The following is a 19,386-nucleotide window of genomic DNA, read 5'->3' on the forward strand; positions in this document are numbered from 1 at the left end:
TGCCAGTTTTTCAGAATTTCATCATTTTCTTTAGAAATTATACTAATCTGGCAGGCAGTCCCAGTTTAATTCATAGTTTACTATGTGAAGTGAGTGACCAAACAAGTACTGTTCAGTTCACTCTGGAATAGGGCAATACCTACTCTTTGCTATGGCCACAATTTCTCAGACCAGTAACGTCCCATAACTCACTGCGGAGTGTATCTTGGGATAATATATTTGATATTCTGGGTTTTGGCTTTTCTCTTCCTGGACACCAACAAAAACAGCTCCTTTGAGTACTTCCACAACTCCTATGCTGACAAATAATTTCACTCCTCATGGAGTTCATCTGTTCCTCTGCCAGAAATTTAGAAAGACTAGCTTCTGCCTATGATCTAATTACCTACCCCCTAACGTTCCTAAACAGATCCTTTGAATTAGGACCTATGGAAATTTGGTACAGCTGTGTGATTCATTCACTGTTTTTCGTTCTGATTTGGCCATGAAATGCTGTCATTTAATTTGAGGCATGAGACTTGAAATATGTGTATGGGGCTGTGAGGGAGATATGCCAAGCTGCCACCTTGCAGCCAAAAACTTAAGTCATGAGAGGTACACACCTGGAGCTAATTTAGTGTATTCTACTGCTGAACTGCTGACATGTGCCACAGCTGGTCCAAGTAACTCTATTGCTACACTATGCATGCACAGGGGCTGGCCTTGCAGTCAGCAACAGCAGAGTTTGATTTAAGTTGCAGACACCACCACCATCTCAATGCCATTGCGAGCCACAAGTGTCAACCATCACAGGGATGGCAGGTGTCTGAGACATCACAAGACAAGTTCACTGCTATAAGAAATGAAAAGACTTTCCTTTTCTTTTGCAGTTGTTTTGTATAATTATACTCCACCAATAACCAGGGCACAAACAGCATGGAGCAACAACCAGGAAGTTCCAGTGTAATGCCCTTTGACAGAGGCTCAATCATCTACATGTATCCAGAATGAGATTTTCACTCTGCAGCGGAGTGTACACTGATATGAAACTTCCTGGTAGATTAAAACTGTGTGCCCAAGTTCGAGTCTCAGTCCGGCACACGGTTTTAATCCACCAGGAAGTTTCATCAAAATGTACATCTATACTCTACAAACCACTGAGAGGTGTACGACAGAGGGTATGTCCCATTTTACCAGGTACTGGGGTTTCTCCTTGTTCCATTCACATGTGGACCATGGGAAGAATTATTGTTTAAATTCCTCCACAAGTGTAGCAATTATTCTTATCTTATCTTCATGATCCCTTTGTGAGTGACACATGGGGGATTGTAGTATATCCCTAGCATAATCATTTAAACCTGGTTCTTGAAACTTTGTTAATAGACTTTTTTGGGTTAGTTTACGTCTGTCTTCAAGAGTCTGCTGTTTCAGTTCCTTCAGTAACTCTGTGACAGTCTCCCGTGGGTTAAACAAACTTGTAACCATAGATGCTGACCTTCTCTGTATACATTCAGTATCAACTGTTAGTCCTATCTTGTATGGGTCCCGCACACTTGAGCAATATTCTAAGATGGGTCACACAAGTGATTAGTAAGCAATCTCTTTTGTAGATTGATTGCACTTCCCCTAGGATTCTACCAATAAACTGAAGTCTACCACCAGCTTTACCCATGACTGAATCTATGTGATCATTCTATGTCGTATCCCTACAAAGTGTCACATCCAGGTATTTGTATGAGTTGGCTGATTCCAACAGTGACTCACAGATATTATTATCATAGGACATTATGTTCTTACATTTTGTGAAGTGTAAAATTTTACATTTATGAACATTTAGAGAAAGGTGCCAACCTCTGCATCAAGTTGAAATCTTATCAATATCTGACTGAATATTTATGCAGCTTCTCTCAGATAGTACTTTGTTATAGATAACTGTTTAATCTGCAAAAAGCCTGATTTTACAATTAATACTGTCTACAAGAGCATTAACATAAAACATGAAGAGCAGGGGTCCCAACACATTTCCCTGGGGCATACCTGAAGTTAGTTCTACATCTGATGATGACTCTCCATCCAAGACAACATGCTCTGTCCTCCCTGCCAAAAAGTCCTCAATCCAGTCACAAATTTCACTTGATGCCCCATATGATAATACTTTTGATGATAAGCATAGGCGTGGTACTGAGGCAAATGCTTTTTGGAAATCAAGAAACACTGCATCTACCTGGTTGTCTTGATCCAAAGCTTTCAATAGGTTGTGAGAAAAGTGTGAGTGTGGTTTCACATGACTGATGTTTTTGAAAACCATGCTAGTTGACATTGAGGAGATCATTCTCTTCAAGATATGTCATTATGTCTGAGCTCAGAATGTGTTCTAAGATTCTACAACTAATCAGTGTCAAGGATATTGGATGGTAGTTTGTGGATCACTTCTTGCAGACAGGTGTGACTTGCACCTTTTTTGCAAGGACTGGGCACAGTCTGCAGTTCAAGAGACCTAGGATAGATTATATTGGGAAGATGGGCTAACTCCGCAAATTCAGTATAGAATCTGACAGGGATTCCATCATGGCCTGAAGCTTTGTTCAGTTTTAATGATTTCAGCTGTTTCTCATTTCTACTGACACTAATATTTATTTCATTCATCTTTTCAATGGTATGAGGCAACTCTCCTGGGTTTTCTTTGTAAAGGAACATTTGAAAGCAGAGTTAAGCATTTCAGCTTTTGCTCTGCTACCCTCAATTTCAGTTCCTATCTCTTTCGCTAGGGACTGGACACTAACTTTGGTGTCACTAACAGCCTTTACATATGACCAGAATTTCTTTGGGTTCTGTGAAAGATTACTTGACAATATTCTGCTGCGGTAGCCATTGAAGGCATGACAAATTGCTCTCCTGACAACCAAACGTGTTTCATTCAGCATTTTTCTTTCTATAGCCACATCCATTATTTTAAACCTATTATGCAGTAATCTGTGTTTCTTTAGAAGTTTCTTACTGTCACAGTATACCACGGAGGTTCCCTCCCATTATGAGTTGTTCTACTGGATACATATCTGTCCTATGTGTGGTCAAATATTCTTTTAAATGTGAGCCAGAGTTTCTCTACATGCTCCTGACCTGTGCTATAAGTTTCACGTTCCTTATTGAGATACGACATTACTGATTTTTTGTCTAGTTTGTTGAACATATTCATATTTCTGCTTATTTCAGTTGTCCTTTGTACTGTGGTAATCATTGTTGCCACACTCGCATCATGGGCACTACTACCAGTTTTGATGAGGACAGACTTAAAGAGACTGTCAAATCTATTTGTTGCCATTAGATCCAATATATTTCCATCATGAGTGGGGTTCTGAACCATCAGTTCTAGGTAGTTTTCAGAGAAAGCAGTTAGTAATGTTTCACATGATGTCTTATCATGCCTACCACTAACAAAGCTGCAGCTTCAACACGATACCACAGTTCATCGAGAGTAGTGACTGGCGTATTGTGATGAGCCAGTTGCTTGGCCACCATTGACCAGACGTTTTCAATTCATGAGGGATCTGGAGAATGTGCTGGCCAGGGCAGCAATTGAACATTTTCTGTATCCAGAAAGGCCCGTAAGGGACCTGCAACATGCGGTCGCGCATTATCCTGCTGAAATGTAGGGTTTCGCAGGGATCAAAGGAAGGATAGACCCACGGGTCGTAACACATCTGAAATGTAACGTACACTGTTCAAAGTGCCGTCAGTGTGAACAAGAGGTGACCGAGACTTGTAACCAATGGCACCCCATACCATCACGCCGAATGATACGCCAGTATGGCGATGACAAATACACGCTTCCAATGTGCGTTCACCGCGATGTCGCCAAACATGGATGCGACCATCATGATGCTGTAAACGGAACCTGGATTCATCCAAAAAAAATGACGTTTTGCCATTTGTGCACCCAGGTTCATCGTTGAGTACACCATTGCAGGCGCTCCTGTCTGTGATACAGCGTCAAGGGTAACCACAGCCACGGTCTCCGAGCTGATAGTCCATGTTGCTGCAAACGTCATAGAACTGTTCGTGCAGATGGTTGTTGTCTTGCATATGTCCCCATATGTTGACTCAGGGATCGAGACACAGGTGCACGATCCATTACAGCCGTGCGGATAAGATGCCTGTCATCTCGACTGCTAGTGATACGAGGCCGTTGGGATCCAGCACGGCGTTCCGTATTACCCTCCTGAACCCACCGATTCCATATTCTGCTAACAGTCATTGGATCTTGGCCAATGTGAGCAGCAATGTCGCGAAACGATAAACCGCAATCGTGATAGGCTACAATCTGACCTTTATCAAAGTCGGAAACGTGATGGTACATATTTCTCCTCCTTACACGAGGTATCACAACAATGTTTCACCAGGCAATGCTGGTCAACTGCTGTTTGTGTATGAGTAATCGGTTGGAAACTTTCCTCATGTCAGCACGTTGTAGGTGTCACCACCGGCGCCAACCTTGTGTGAATGCTCTGAAAAACTAATCATTTGCATATCAGAGCATCTTCTTCCTGTCGGTTAAATTCCATGTCTGTACCACGTCATCTTCATGGTGTAGCAATTTTAATGGCCAGTAGTGTATATGATTGGGAAACTTACATACAAGCAGAGTTTTTCTCTAAAGTTATCATTTACATCAGGAGATGAGTCTTGCTCAAACAATATCACATGCAGCTTCACCTTCTGTCTTGGTGGATCTGAGTTTCTTGTCTAGTGTGACAAACACACCACCTCCATTTCACATTTGCCTACCCCTTCAATATATACTCGAATTTTCCCCAAATATCTCACTGCTACCAATTTCAGGTTTCAACCAGCTTTCTGTACCTAGTATTATTAGAGCTTCATTGTTTTTCATGAGTGCTTCAAACTATGGGCTTTGTTGTGAATGCTTCAGCAGTTTACCATTAGGAATTTAATACTCTCATCTGTGGGTGGCATTTCTTTCAATCTTACACTGATACTTGTAGATTTCCTACAGCCATCATTATCTGGGTTGGTTGGAGAGTTGCCTAATCTAAAAAACCCTTGTGTGCACCTCACACACAGCCAGCTACCTGAGTAGCAGCCTCTGATGTGTAGTGCATACCTGACCTTTTTATGTGGACCCTACAGTTCTTGACCCAATGGTGCGAGCCCAGGAAGTTGCAGCCTAACTTGTCATAGAACTTTTGAAGTCTCTGATTCCGTCGTTCCCCTCAACTCAGAAACAAGTGCCACAATCAGTTCTGGGGACAATGCTGCAAAATATGAGCTTCATTGAAACTCCACATGCAAGGCTGATCTTCTCAACCTTCTCTGCCAGTCACTGGAATGATCCAAGAATGACTTCGGAGTCCATACGACAAGCATCATTTGTTCCAATGTGCACCACAATCTGCAGTTGGTTGCACCCTGTTTCCTCAATGGCTGCTGTTGTGAGTTGAAAATTAAGTCTTGCAGAAGTGCCTGGAGCACCTTTGCAGAAGGCTGAGAGAAAATGTTATGCATTTATTAATGTGCCTGTGCTGCAGTGTCACAAGTATTTGGTGTTATCAGGTTCTTGACCTTATGTTACGTTTTCCCTCTTGGGAAAGTTTGGGAAAAATGTTAGTACCGTTTGACAGAACAACAAGGATGTTGGTGAGATGTGCCACTGAAATAATGTATGCCAGTTAAATTTAAAAACACTGAAGCTGACAGGAAAGGTTCCAACCTATTTCGAGTCAGCAGAAAGCTGAAATATGTGCTGGTTCCATGGAGATACAGAGATAATAAAAGATTAACTAGATGTAATGACAAACTGTCTACACTTTAACAATAACATGATGAACAATTTCAGACCTTCGCCACCCGTATTCAATGTGTTTTTGGTAAAGTGTATGTGTTGAGAGAGAGAGAGAGAGAGGAGAGAGTAAAATAATGCATCATTAACAAAGCTGAAATACCTGCAGTTGTATTTGCGAGAAGGTCTAAATCTTGCAATGGAGGGGAGATTAAATGGGCTGCATATGATACATTGCAAGAAACAGTCAGGTTTGCATTACTACCAAAGGAATCCAAACAGTTCATGCCGCTGTCGCACAAAGTTCAGAGCACCAGATGCATTTCTGCTGCAGAAGCTCAGTGCAACAGTGTAGCTGGACTCTACAAAAAGCTCAGGAATTTTTGGGTACGAATTGCGATTTATGGACCATGATGTGTACTGCGATTGTCAAGAAATGGAAGGAGTATGTCACACTGCTGCCTTAATATGGAAATGCAAACAGAAGCAGCCTAGCCTCTACTGCATGCTCCTAGTAGCAAAGGCAAGTCCAATAGCCCATGTAGCGAACATAAATTTAACCAGGAAAGCTATAGAAAGCTCTCAAAATTTCTCACCTATTTATATGATCAAGTTGGTGTGTTTTCTGTATCTTCCATTGAAAGGGAAAATATGAACTCATTGTGCTGTAGTCAGTGGATTAGGAAGAAATTTTATACATCCTATCTGTTTGCAGAGAAATAAATTTGAATTACATAATGGGAGATAAAAAATCACAAGTACAAGAAAGACTTAGACGCTATATTATGAAATTTGATGCTATATTAGGAAATGCTTTCATTTGCAGTTTCCAAGGCATCTCCAATTTATGAACACAAGAAATTCAACTGCATGGAATCATTCACCATACTGTACATATTAATGAAAGAAATGCACTTTCCTGAACTTTAGCTCAGCCACATATCTCAATGCCAAAGTAAAAAATAAAAAGAAGGTAGTTATCACTGCTGAGAGAATATCTGCATAAAGTTAAATGATAAGGTGTTAATGAGGGAACATGCCTGGTTGATCCAATTACAAGGAACAAATGTCTGAATAACAATCAAGTACATCTGAAGCATAGTGTATGCTGGCCAGTTAGGTGCTTATTTGTATCAAAGCACTTACGATTTTGGGAAGAAAGATATTGTTATTTCACATGGCACAAACCCAGGCAGTGTACAGCTCTGACTTGTGTAGAAGTATGTCTGAATAACAATCAAGTACATTTGAAGCATAGAGTATGCTGGCCGGATAGATGCTTATTTGTATCAAAGCACTGACGATTTTGGGAAGAAAGATATTGTTATTTCACATGGCACAAACACAGGCAGTGTACAGTTCTGACTTGTGTAGAAGTAAGAATAAGATAAAAAGACAAATCCAAAAGATTGATAAACAACACATCTACATCTACGTGATTACTCTGATATTCACAATAAAGTGCCTGGCAGAGGATTCAGTAAACCACCTTCATGCTGTCTCTCTACTGTTCCACTCTCAAACAGTACACAGGAAAAACGAGTACTTAAATTTTTCTGTGCGAGCCCTGATTTATCTTATTTTATCGTGATGATCATTTCTCCCTATGTAGGTGGGTGCCAACAGAATGTTTTCGCAATCGGAAGAGAAAACTGGTGATTGAAATTTCATGAGAAGATCCCATCGCAACGAAAATCGCCTTTGTTTTAATGATTGCCACTCCATTTCACGTATCATGTCTGTGACACTACCTCCCCTATTTTGCGATAATACAAAATGTGCTGCCCTTCTTTGTACTTTTTCAATGTCATCTGTCAGTCCCACCTGATGCGGATCCCACACCACACAGCAATATTCCAGAATAGGGCGGACAACTGTAGTGTAAGCAGTCTCTTTGGTAGACCTGTTGCACTTTCTAAGTGTTCTGCCAATGAATCACAGTCTATGGTTTGCTCTAGCCACAATATTATCTATGTGATTGTTTCAATTTACGTTATTTGTAATTGTAATCCCTAAGTATTTAGTTGAATTTACAGCCGTCAGATTTGTGTGACTTATCGCGTAATCGAAATTTAGCTGATTTCTTTCAGTACACATGTGAATAACTTCACACTTTTCTTTATTCAAAGTCAATTGCCACTTTTCACACCATACAGATATCTTATCTAAATCATTTTGCAAGTCATTTTGATCATCTGATGACTTTACAAGATGGTAAATGACAGCATCATCTGCAAACAATCTAAGATGGCTACTCAGATTGTCTCCTATGTTGTTAATATAGTTCATGCACAATAGAGGGCGTATAACACCTCCCTGTCTATTACTACGAACTGTAACCTTTCTGACAGGAAATCACGAATCTAGTCACACAACTGAGGCGATGCTCCATAGGCACGCAGTTTGGTTAGAATACGCTTGTGAGGAACAGTGTTGAAAGCCTTCTGGAAATCTAAAAATATGGAATCAATTTCACATTTCCTGTCTATAGCACTTATTACTTCATGAGTATAAAGAGCTAGTTGAGTTTCACAAGAATGATATTTTCTGAATCCATGCTGACTATATGTCAGTAAATCATTTTCTTCGAGGTACTTAATAATGTACGAATACAGTATATGTTCTAAAACCCTACTGCAAATTGACGTTAGTGATATAAGCCTGTAATTCAGCGGATTACTCCTACTTCCCTTTTTAGGTATTGGTGTGACTTGAGCAATTTTCCAGTCTTTAGGTACGGATCTTTCTGTGAGCGAGTGGTTGTATATAATTGCTAAATATGGAGCTATTTTATCAGCATACTCTGAGAGGAACCTGACTGGTATACAATCTGGACCAGAGGCCTTGCCTTTATTAAGTGATTTAAGCTGCTTTGTTACACCGAGGATATCTACTTCTATGTTTCTCATCTTGGCAGTTGTTCTTGATTGGAATTCAGGAATATTTACTTCGCCCTCTTTGGTGAAGGAATTTCAGAAAACTGTGTTTAATAACTCTGCTTTAGTGGCACTGCCATCAGTGACTTCACAGTTGTTATCACGCAGTGAAGGTATTGGTTGTGTCTTGCCACTGGTGTGCTTTATGTATGACCAGAATCTCTTTGGGTTTTCTGGCAGATTTCGAGACAGAAAAAGCAAAAGGGCTACGACAGAATGAAATAAAATGTTGATGTAATCATCTATTTGAACTTATCCAGATTTTGAGGAGCCATTTATCCTTTTGTATGTTGTCAGTGACTGTCATGTAGGCTGCATTATCCCTCAAATGCAGGGTGGCAATGAGAAAGCAATTAGTTATGCATCATTATGCATGCTAAATCTGGCTGAGCAGAATAATAGCCCACTGAAAAGGAGATTCTCTCACTGGTCTATGGCACCCATTATTTCAGATGCTATCTTTACAATTGGCATCTCAGGCCATGGTGCTTCCATATGTTTTTAAATTTAAAGAATCCCAGCAATAGCCTCATTACAGTGTCATTAAGGCTCAGTGAAAAAACTATATAGTGAAAGATGAAGCTGATAAGCTTAATCCGAATACTGATGACTTAAACTGGAAAAGAAAAGTGCTGCAAGTGGAAAAAAATACTTATTAGTGAGCTAAAAGAAGCACAAATTACAGACAATTAATGTAATACCTTTTATACTTAACCTGATTTTATGGAGACAGATGACATTCTGTAAAGGAAGACAGAACTCAGGAACTGAATGGGAGTTATAAAGCCCTGCTGAAAATGTATTTGGCAACAATGTCATGAAAGTATTTGTGTATATCACAATCACTAATGAGCCACACATGCCCTTGTCAGTACATTATTGTGGACAGTACTTCCTCACTGTGCAAAATGGTTGGTCAGACAGTATTCTTCAGTTTGTTCTAGAATATGACAATAGTTATTCTTTGCGACAGTGTCAGTTTCATGAACCAATTTCACCTTGGCAACTGGTGACATGATCTTGCTATGGGTTATAACTCAAGGTGAGGTGCATGAGGTTTTCGTTTGTGGCTTTTCTCTTTTTTGACACTGATGCTGATAGCCATAGCAGTTAATTCCAATATTCTTGTGTGCTGGCATGTAAACAGACACCAGTTTCACACCACATGGACCTCATCTAACATTCATTTTTTCATAAACACTTTGTGGAGATGGGCTCCCGCCTGCAGGCAACCCTTCTTTCTTTGGAAGTCTCCCAAGCAGCCCTTAAAATTTAACAAATTTCTATGTGAAAGGTTCGAAGGAAATTATCATTATATTTACTAGTTGTCCAACTCTCATCCTGTCCTGACACATGTTTGGTGAATAGGATCTGTGCAAGAGCACACTAATCCAACTAGTTGTCACCTCAGCTTTTAAAAACATTAACTGTAAACAATAAATTTTACAAGATAATATGAAAAGATTCAACTTACCCTAAGATATGAGTTGATTCTTTCAACTGAAATGAAACGCATTTCTGTTTCAGAGACAAGACGAACTGTATACTGGAAAATTCCACTGATGTGAGCCGAGTAAGATAATGCCAGTCCTGACAGAGCAGGTGGAATCACATCTCGGAATGCTATTACAAAGCAGGAAGTGAGACACACAGCAACCACTAAAAAAAAAAGCAAACAAATAACTAATGACCAAAATGTGTTTGATTTATATATTTATCATATTTTTGCAAAACAGTAAAATAAAAGTATCATGGAATTCAAGTACATAAACAGCCCAATAGACATCCAAAGGTAAAACTGATTATATAATAAGCTATATACACAACCTACATCAGCTGTAGAAGGAGACACGAGATCTATTCCTTCATATATTTAGTAGCTATTGTGCATCTTCTGCTCTAATTTTTTGTGTTTTATGAAGCAAGTTTGTATATACGCTATTTCTTGAGAATATGATATAATAGTACTGAGCCGGCCCAGACAGCTGTGCATATTAAAGTGCTGCTTCATGAATGGGGAGGCACACCAGCCACGGATTGAACCTGCCCCGTGGATTAACCATGAGGGCTGGTGAGTTGTCCAGCCTGTATGTGGTTTTTAGGGAGTGTCTCACATATGACTAGGCTAATACTGGGTTGGTACCTGTGTTCCATCTTGGTTACATGATTTGCAAACATTTAGAACAACCTTTGTTCACTTTCACATGACTACCATAACATACAGACAATTGGGGTACACATATTCCATCCTGGGGGGTAATAAGGTAAACATGATTGACATCCGGCCACCTCTTAAATCAACAATGACAAATTCATTAACAACCATGCCAATCCTGCATCATTCTGGGACACAAGCACAAGAAAAAAAAGATGATGGCATCTGGCCACCTCTTAAAACAACAATGTCAAATCCATTAACAACCATGCCAATCCTGCATCAATCTGGGACACAAACACAAGAAAAAAAAAGATGATGATATAACAGCACTGAAAGTGTATGGAGCATTGAGGATGCTAGTAAATGAAAACAACAGTTAAGTAGCAGTAGTACCAAAGGAGGCCAAGTGACTTTCTTAAAATCAGCAACTTTTTTCCTAACAATTCTACACACATCTAAACAAATCTAGAACTGATTTCGACACCGATGAGCCAAAACATTTTACCACCTGCTTTATGGTATGCTGGTTCACCTTCAGAACGCAATACAACAATGATTCTGCATGGCATGGTTTCCGCAAGCCCTTGGTAGGTTTTCATCGGTATATGAGTGTAGGTATATATGCATACGTCACGCGATTCCCATAAATTATGGGCCAGTGCATTGTGAGCTTGGACCTGATGCTTTATAGAATGCCATATGTGTTTCATCAGATTCAGCTCAGGAGAATTTGGTGGGCACGATGTAAACTAGAGTTCAGTATTGTGTTTACCAAACCATTCTAGCAAGATCCTGACTTTATGACATGGCCAATTAGTGATGCAGGTGGTTCACAATAATGTTCACGTAGTTCACAGCAGTCATGGTGCCTTCAATTTCTATCATAGGTATCAGGGAAGCCCAGCTGAATGTCCCTCACAGCATAATACTACTCCCACCTGACAGCAGCTGTGATGAAGTGCATGTTTTGAGCAGTCGTTGGCCTTGATCAGGGTGTATCCGGACACAACCGTCAGCCTGGTGTAACAAAAAATATGATTTGTTTGAACGAGCAACACATTTCCATTGTTCCATAGTCCAATTTCAATGTCCCTGTGCCCATTATAATGTAACAGGCATAGTCATTGGATAAATATGAGAACATTTAGGGATTATTTGCTGTGGAGCCCCATGTTCAACAATGTGCACTGAATGGTGCCTACAACAACACTGTACTTTTCCTTCACGTCTGCCACAGTCTGCTACTCATCCTGCTTTACTGAATGAGCCAGCCTCCAATCTCCATGTTCTATGATGAGTTGTGGACATCCGACACCTTGTCTCCTATTTGTGGCTTCACCATCCTTCAAGTATGTTCCATAGATTCTTACAACAGTAGCACATGGACAGCTGACCAACTTCGTTTCTGAGATGCTCATTCCCAGGTGCCAGGCCACAACAAACTGCCCTCTATCAAAGTCACTGGATTCCCCCTTTTGTGGCCCACATCATCATTAGAATGTTCCTCATTTGTCTCTGTTTCAATTGTGTGTTTTCCTTACCACATTACATGTCCACAATGCTACCATGTAGCATTGAGCTTTGTGGAATACAGTATTCATGATGTTTTGCCTCATTGGTGTTTATTTATCAGTGAAATTAAATTATCACTAATCACAATTTGTTATTAGTATTCTGTAATGGGTCCTTCAGCCTGTTAATGTGGAGCGTGACTGGTTCCACATCCCTAAAGGCTCTCCTTAATGATAAGATTTACAGGATATGATGTCTGAATCAATGAAATAATTGGAGGAGGGGGTAGGGGGCAGTGGAAGTGGGGTAGAGGTGGAGGATGTCTATGATAGAAATGTTGAAAACTTATTAATATACTCTGAGGAAGGTAAATAATTCCACCAAGTTACAGAATTATTTCTGCTTAATGCATACACCTTTCCATAAGGCCACACAAAGAAAATAACGAAGACAGAAATTTTTTGTGAAGCAGGAATGTGATATAATTAACTGGTTGGTCACAGCTTTTTTACTGTACAAAATGAAGTGTTATTAAGATATTGCATTTGAATACAAGCTGTACAACTTTGCAACTGCCATTTTTCCCCCAACATTTGAGGCTTTAATCAAACAAATTGGTTACATATGTATCATTCAAAGTATTTTCTATCGCTGGCCACTACTTTCTCCCATCTTTCAGGCAGTGTACAAATCCCGGATCGAAAAATTGTACATCTTTTGAAGCGATCCACGAATCGATCCAACCTGTGACTTCTTCATGAGATTGGAAGTATTGGTCAGCCAGGCCATGTTCCATTGATCTAAACAGGTGATAGTCAGAGGGAGCAATGTATGGAGAATACGGCGGGTGGGGTAGGACTTCCCATTTTAACGTTTCCAAGAATGTTTTGACCTCTTTTGCAATGTGGGGTTGAGCATTGTCATGCTGCAAAACTCACTTTATCATGCATCACGCTGTATTGTGGCCGTTTGTCTTTTAATGCTCTGCTCAAACGCATTAACTGAATTTGGTAACAAGAACCTGTGATTGTTTCACTTGGTTTTAACACCTCATAGTACATGACGCTGAGCAGGTCCCACACAAATGCAGAGCATGATCTTAAAGCTGTGAATATTCAGTTTGGCTGTCAATGTGGAAGCATGGCTGGGATATCTCCATGATTTTTTGCATTTAAGGTTTTCGTAATGAACCCATTTTTCATCCCCATTCACAATGTGATACAGAAATCCCTTCCGTTTTTGCCTCTGAAGCAACTGTTCACACACACACAAATGCCGTTCAATATCTCTTGGTTTCAGCTCATATGGGACCTAAGTTCCTTCTTTCTGAATCATGCCCATAGCCTTGAGATATTTTGGAATGGCTTGTTGTGTCACTCCTAATAATTGTGCCAATTCTTCTTGAGTTTGATGTGAGTCTTCACTCAGCAATGTCTCCAATTCTGCATCTTCAAAAACATTCTCTCTTCTGCCACTATGCCGGTCTACAACGTTAAAATCACCGTTCTTGAAATGTCGAAACCATTCATGACACATTCTTCCACTAACAGGGTCCTTACCATACATACTTGAGAGTATTTGATGAGCCTCAGCTGCTGCTTTCTTCATACTGAAACAAAACAGTAACACCTCATGCGACGAACGAGAATTAGGTTCGTAAACTGACATATTCAATGAAGAACAACTTTATGATGCAGACACATATTGACTAATGTTTGAATGAGGTTATATTGACCAAGGTCCAAGCTAACTGCCTGATGTCTGTGATCGGTTTCTTTTGACTGCTACTTACCATTGTTGCCACCTATCAGCAAATGGCACAAGCAAAGATGTACACGTTGTACGATTATGGGTCTGTAAGGTCATGTTGTGAGTAAGATAACTATAATAGGGTGAAATGTTCAATGCTGAGTGGTCACTATTTTGTTGTGGACATTCCTCTACACAGAAATACTGTTGAAAACTATAAATTACTTAAAAACGAAAACAATCAATTATTGATAAAATTATTTAATTGTATGAATATAATAGAGGGAAACATTCCACGTGGGAAAAATATATCTAAAAACAAAGATGATGGACTTGCCAAACGAAAGTGCTGGCAGGTCGATAGACACACAAACAAACACAAACATACACACAAAATTCAAGCTTTCGCAACCAACGGTTGTTTCATCAGGAAAGAGGGAAGGAGAGGGAAAGACGAAAGGATGTGGGTTGTAAGGGAGAGGGTAAGGAGTCATTCCAATCCCGGGAGCGGAAAGACTTACCTTAGGGGGAAAAAAGGACAGGTATACACTCGCACACACACACACATATCCATCCCCACATACACAGACACAAGCAGACATTTGTCCTTCCCTCTTTCCTGATGAAGCAACCGTTGGTTGCGAAAGCTTGAATTTTGTGTGTATGTTTGTGTTTGTTTGTGTGTCTATCGACCTGCCAGCACTTTCGTTTGGCAAGTCACATCATCTTTGTTTTTAGATATAAATTATTTAATTGATTAGATAAAAAAATCTACTCTCCAAGTAGTGGCAGAACACAATTAAAAGATTGTTGTTATTGGCAAGCTTTTAGAGCCAGTGGCTCCTTCTTCATGCAGAAGGGTTAAGGCAAAAGAAGAAGGGTGAAGGAGAAGGACTGGAGAGGTCTAGGAAAAGGGGTAGATTTTGGAAAAGTCACCCAGAACTGAGGTTCACGTGAGACTTACCCTATGGGAAGAGAAGGAAAGACTGATAGTTGGGGACTGCATTGGATGAGATTTGAAAACCTGAGATCTTAAAGGTGGAAGACAGGGTAATATGGAAGACAGAGATTACTATTAAAACACTGTGCACAAGTTAATAAGAGTGGGAAGCTAAGTGCATTGTATGTAACAGAGGTGGGAGGGGATGGTAAAAATTAGATGGGAAAGACAATGAAAAATGTAGAAAACTAAAACAGAGTGAAGCAAAGAGTAGTTACAGTGAAGAAAAGCTGAGGCAGAAGAAATTAACATAAATTAAGGCCAGGTGGGTGGCGAGAACCAAGGACAAGTTGTAGTGCTAGTTCCCACCTGCGGCGTTCTGAGGAACTGGGGTCTGGGAGAAGAATCCAGATGGCGTGTGAGGTGAAACAGGTGCCGAGGTCATGAATGTCATGTTGTATAGCATGCCTATGCCCATTCATCCTAACTGATAATTTGGTGGTAGTCATGCCGATGTTGAAGGCTGAACAGTGTTTACATAATGGCTGGTATATGAAAAGTCGTTTTGCAGGTGGCTCTCCCTTTGATAGTATATGTTTTGCCAGTTACAGGGCTATTATAGGTGGTGGTAGGAGGGTTCATAGGGCAGGTCTTGCAGCAGGGATGGTCACAGGCGTAGGAGCCATAGGGTAGGGAGATGGGGTGCAGAAGGAGCACAGGGTCTGACAAGAACATTGTGGAGATTGGGAAGGGAAAGGAAAGATATTCTAGGTGTGCTTAGCAAAATTCCAGACAAAATGGATCTCATTTCAGGGCATGATTTTAGGAAGTCATGGCCCTGTTGAAGTAGCTGATTAACATATTCCAGACCAGGATAATACTGAGTCATCAACGGTGTGCTCTGAAGCTGTTTTGTGGAGGGATCAGCAATACCAGGATTGGATGTTATGGCCCTGGAAATCTGCTTTTTAAGTAGGCTTGTGGGGCAATTACATGCAGTGAAGGCTAAGGTGAGAATGACGGTGTATTGCTGTAAAGAGTCTGCATCCGAACGAATACGTTTGCCTTGGATGCCAAGGCTGTATGGGCGGGAACCTTTGACATGGAAAGGACAGCAACTGTCAACATGTCAGTACTGTTGTTTGTTGGAAGGTTTAAAGTGGACGGAAGTGTGTAGCTGGCCTTCGGTGAGGATGAGTTCAAAATCAAGGGAAGAGGCATGGGATATGGAATAGGACCATGTGAAATCTAACTGGGAGAAAGTTTTCAGAGATTCCAGGAATTTTAGCAGGTCAACCATAACATAAATCCTTATGGTAAAGATGTCATCAATGTATCTAAACCAAACCAGGGGCTGAAGACTTATTGATGCCAAGAAAGCCCCTTCCAAGCAACGCATGGAAAGGTTGTCATACGGAGTCATCCCGGTTCCCATGGTGATTCCCCTGATCTGTTTGTACATCTGCGCCTCAAAGGTGAAGCAGTTGTTGGTAAGTATAAAGTTGATCAAGGTGAGTATGAAGGATGTCATAGGTTTGGAATCAGGTGGGCACTGGCTGAGGAAATGCTCAGCAGCGGACAAACGATGTATGTGGGGGATGTTGATATAGAGGGAGGTGGCAGCAATGGTGACAAGCAAGGTGTGTGGTGTGAGTGAGACGGGCATGGATTTCAGATGATCTAGGAAATGGATGGTATCTGTGATGTAGGAGGGGAGTTTTTGTACTATGGGTTTCAGGTGTTGATAAACTAAGGCAGATATGCGTTCGGTGTGTGGTTTGAAGTCAGCAGCTATAGGACGGCCAGGATGATTGGGTTTGTGGATCTTAGGAAGAAGGTAAAAGGTGGGGGTGCATGGTTTGGGAGGGCTGAGAAGTTCTATGGACTTAGATGTTAGACCTTGTGAGGTGTCTAAGGTTTTAAGGAGGGACTGCAGGTCAGTCTGAAACACGGGGATGAGATCTGGATGGCAGACGCTGTATGTAGAGGTGTCAGACAGCTGGCGTAGACCTTCACTAACCTACTCCTTTTGGTCAGGTACTACAGTGGTAGATCCTTTATATGCTGGGAGGATAATGATGGAGTCAACTTTTAGGGATTGTAGAGCCTGGAGTACTGCAGAGGACAGGTTAGGATCATGTTGTAGGGACCTGAGGAAGGGTTGTGAGGCAATGCTGGATGTGAGGAATTCTTGGAAGGCTTGGAAGGGATGGTTATGAGGTAGTGGTGGTGGATCAAGTTGGGATTGGGGTCTGAATTGTTCAAGGCGGGGTTCAATGTCAGGTTTTCTGTTGGAAAGGTTTTGGGGTTGGGTTGCACATTGGTATTTCCAATGGATATTACAAGTGAGGGAAAGTAGGTCCTTTACCAAAGCAGCATGATGAAATGCAAGTTTAGGTCTGAAAGTGAGGTCCTTAGATAATACAGATAATTCAGGAGGGGAGAGTGCTTCAGATGAGAGGTTAAGGACACTGTACTGTTGTGACTGGTTCTTGGGATTATGGGTTATTCTTGATCTGGGAGGCAGTGGTGAAGGCTGTGGGATGTTAAGAAAGTTGGCCAAGCTCGGTTTGTAGGAGAGGGGTGGTGGCTGATGGTGTGGGTGTTTAGGGAGATGCAGAGGGACAGGATGGGAAATACGACTGTTCAGGTAGTTTAGGAGAAGTTGGGATAGCTTTTTGATGTGAAGTCTGGCATTTGTTACAGTTTAAAATGGCCTTGGCGACTGATACCATTCAAGGAAACATGAGGGACAGATAACTGTAGGATTTTGAAGAAGGAGAGATGTCTGGTAAAGTGGAAATTTGCTGATGAGGCATGTAGGACACAGATTAACTGGATAAGAGTAAGAGATTGCTATATTTGAAACTGTAAAAGCGTCTGATGTAGGGTAGCATTGCATCCAGAAATGGGGACTTTCAATGCTAGGCCTTGGTCTGTCTACTGCTAAATTTCCCCCGTCAGCACCCACCTGATCCCAATCCTATGACATCCTTCCTACTGAACTTAATCAACTTTATACGTACCAACAACTACTTCACCTCTGAGGGGCAGACATACAAACAGATCAGGGGAACAGCCTTGGGAATCAGGATGGATCCTTTTCATGGGTCACTTGGAAGGGGCTTGGCATCCATAAGTCTTCAGCCCATGGTTTGGTTTAAATACATTTCTGACACCTTTACCATATGGTCTCATGGTGAGGCAGACCTGCTAAAATTTCTTAAATCTCTGAATATCTTTTCCCAATTAGAGTTCACATGGTTCTATTCCAAATCCCATGCCACTTTCCTTGATTCTGATCTCGGTCTAACTGAAGGCCAGCTACACTCTTCCGTCCACATTAAACCTTCCAACAAACAACAGTACTTATATTTTGACAGTTACCATCCTTTCCATGTCAAAGGTTCCATCCCATACAGCCTTGGGATCGAAAGCAGACATATTTTTTTGGATGCAGACTGTTTACAGCAATACACCATCATTATCACCTCAACTTTCACTACATGTAATTACCCCACCAGCCTAGTTAAAAAGCAGATTTCCCAGGCCATAACATCTAATCCTGATACTGCTGATCCCTACACGAAACAGCTTAAGAGCACACCACTGGTGACTCAGTATTATCCTCGTCTGGAATGTGTTAATCAGCTACTTCGACAGGGCCATGACTTCCTAAAATCATGCCCTGAAATGAGATCCATTCTGTCTGGAATTTTGCCCACCACAACTAGAATAGCTTTCCATCATTCCCCCAATCTCCGCAATATTCTTGTCAGACCCAAAGCTCCTTCTGCACCCATCTCCCTTCCCTATGGCTGCTATTCCTGTGACCATCTCAGCTGCAAGACTTGCCCTACACACCCTCCTACCACCACCTATAATAGCCCTGTAACTGGCAAAACATTTACTATAAAAGGAAGAGCCACCTGCGAAATGACACTTGCCATATACCAGCTATTATGTAAACACTGTTCAGCCTTCTGTATGGGCATGACTACCACCAAATTATCAATTAGGATGAATGGGCAGAGGCAGAGGGTATATACTGGCAACTCTCAATATCCTGTTGCAGAGCATGCTCTACAACATGACATTCATGACCTCGGCACCAGTTTCACCACACGCGCCAACTGGATTCTTCCCCCAGACACTAGTCCCTCAGAACTCCACAGGTGGGAACTAGCACTACAACATGTCCTTGGTTCTCGCCACCCACTTGGCCTTAATTTACGTTAATTTCTTCTGTCTCAGGTTTTCTTCACTATAACTACTCTTTGCTTCACTCCGATTTAGTTTTCTACATTTTTCATTG

The 19,386-nt window shown here is 41.1% G+C and overlaps 1 protein-coding gene across 4 annotated transcripts in view; it reads right to left on the reverse strand.

Annotated features, from left to right (window-relative positions):
- The window catches only part of LOC124611375 (ATP-binding cassette sub-family C member 5-like), a 515,589-nt gene that overhangs the window by 100,347 nt on the left and 395,856 nt on the right, over positions 1 to 19,386 (reverse strand). For all 4 annotated transcript variants that reach the window (XM_047140243.1, XM_047140240.1, XM_047140242.1 and 1 more), the window contains one exon: positions 10,187 to 10,371. In XM_047140243.1, the coding sequence (XP_046996199.1) occupies positions 10,187 to 10,371 (185 nt within the window). The remainder of the gene's footprint in view (positions 1 to 10,186; positions 10,372 to 19,386) is intronic.

This window comes from Schistocerca americana, chromosome 1 (genome assembly GCF_021461395.2).
Source record: "Schistocerca americana isolate TAMUIC-IGC-003095 chromosome 1, iqSchAmer2.1, whole genome shotgun sequence".
Taxonomy (NCBI): Eukaryota; Metazoa; Arthropoda; class Insecta; order Orthoptera; family Acrididae; genus Schistocerca; species Schistocerca americana.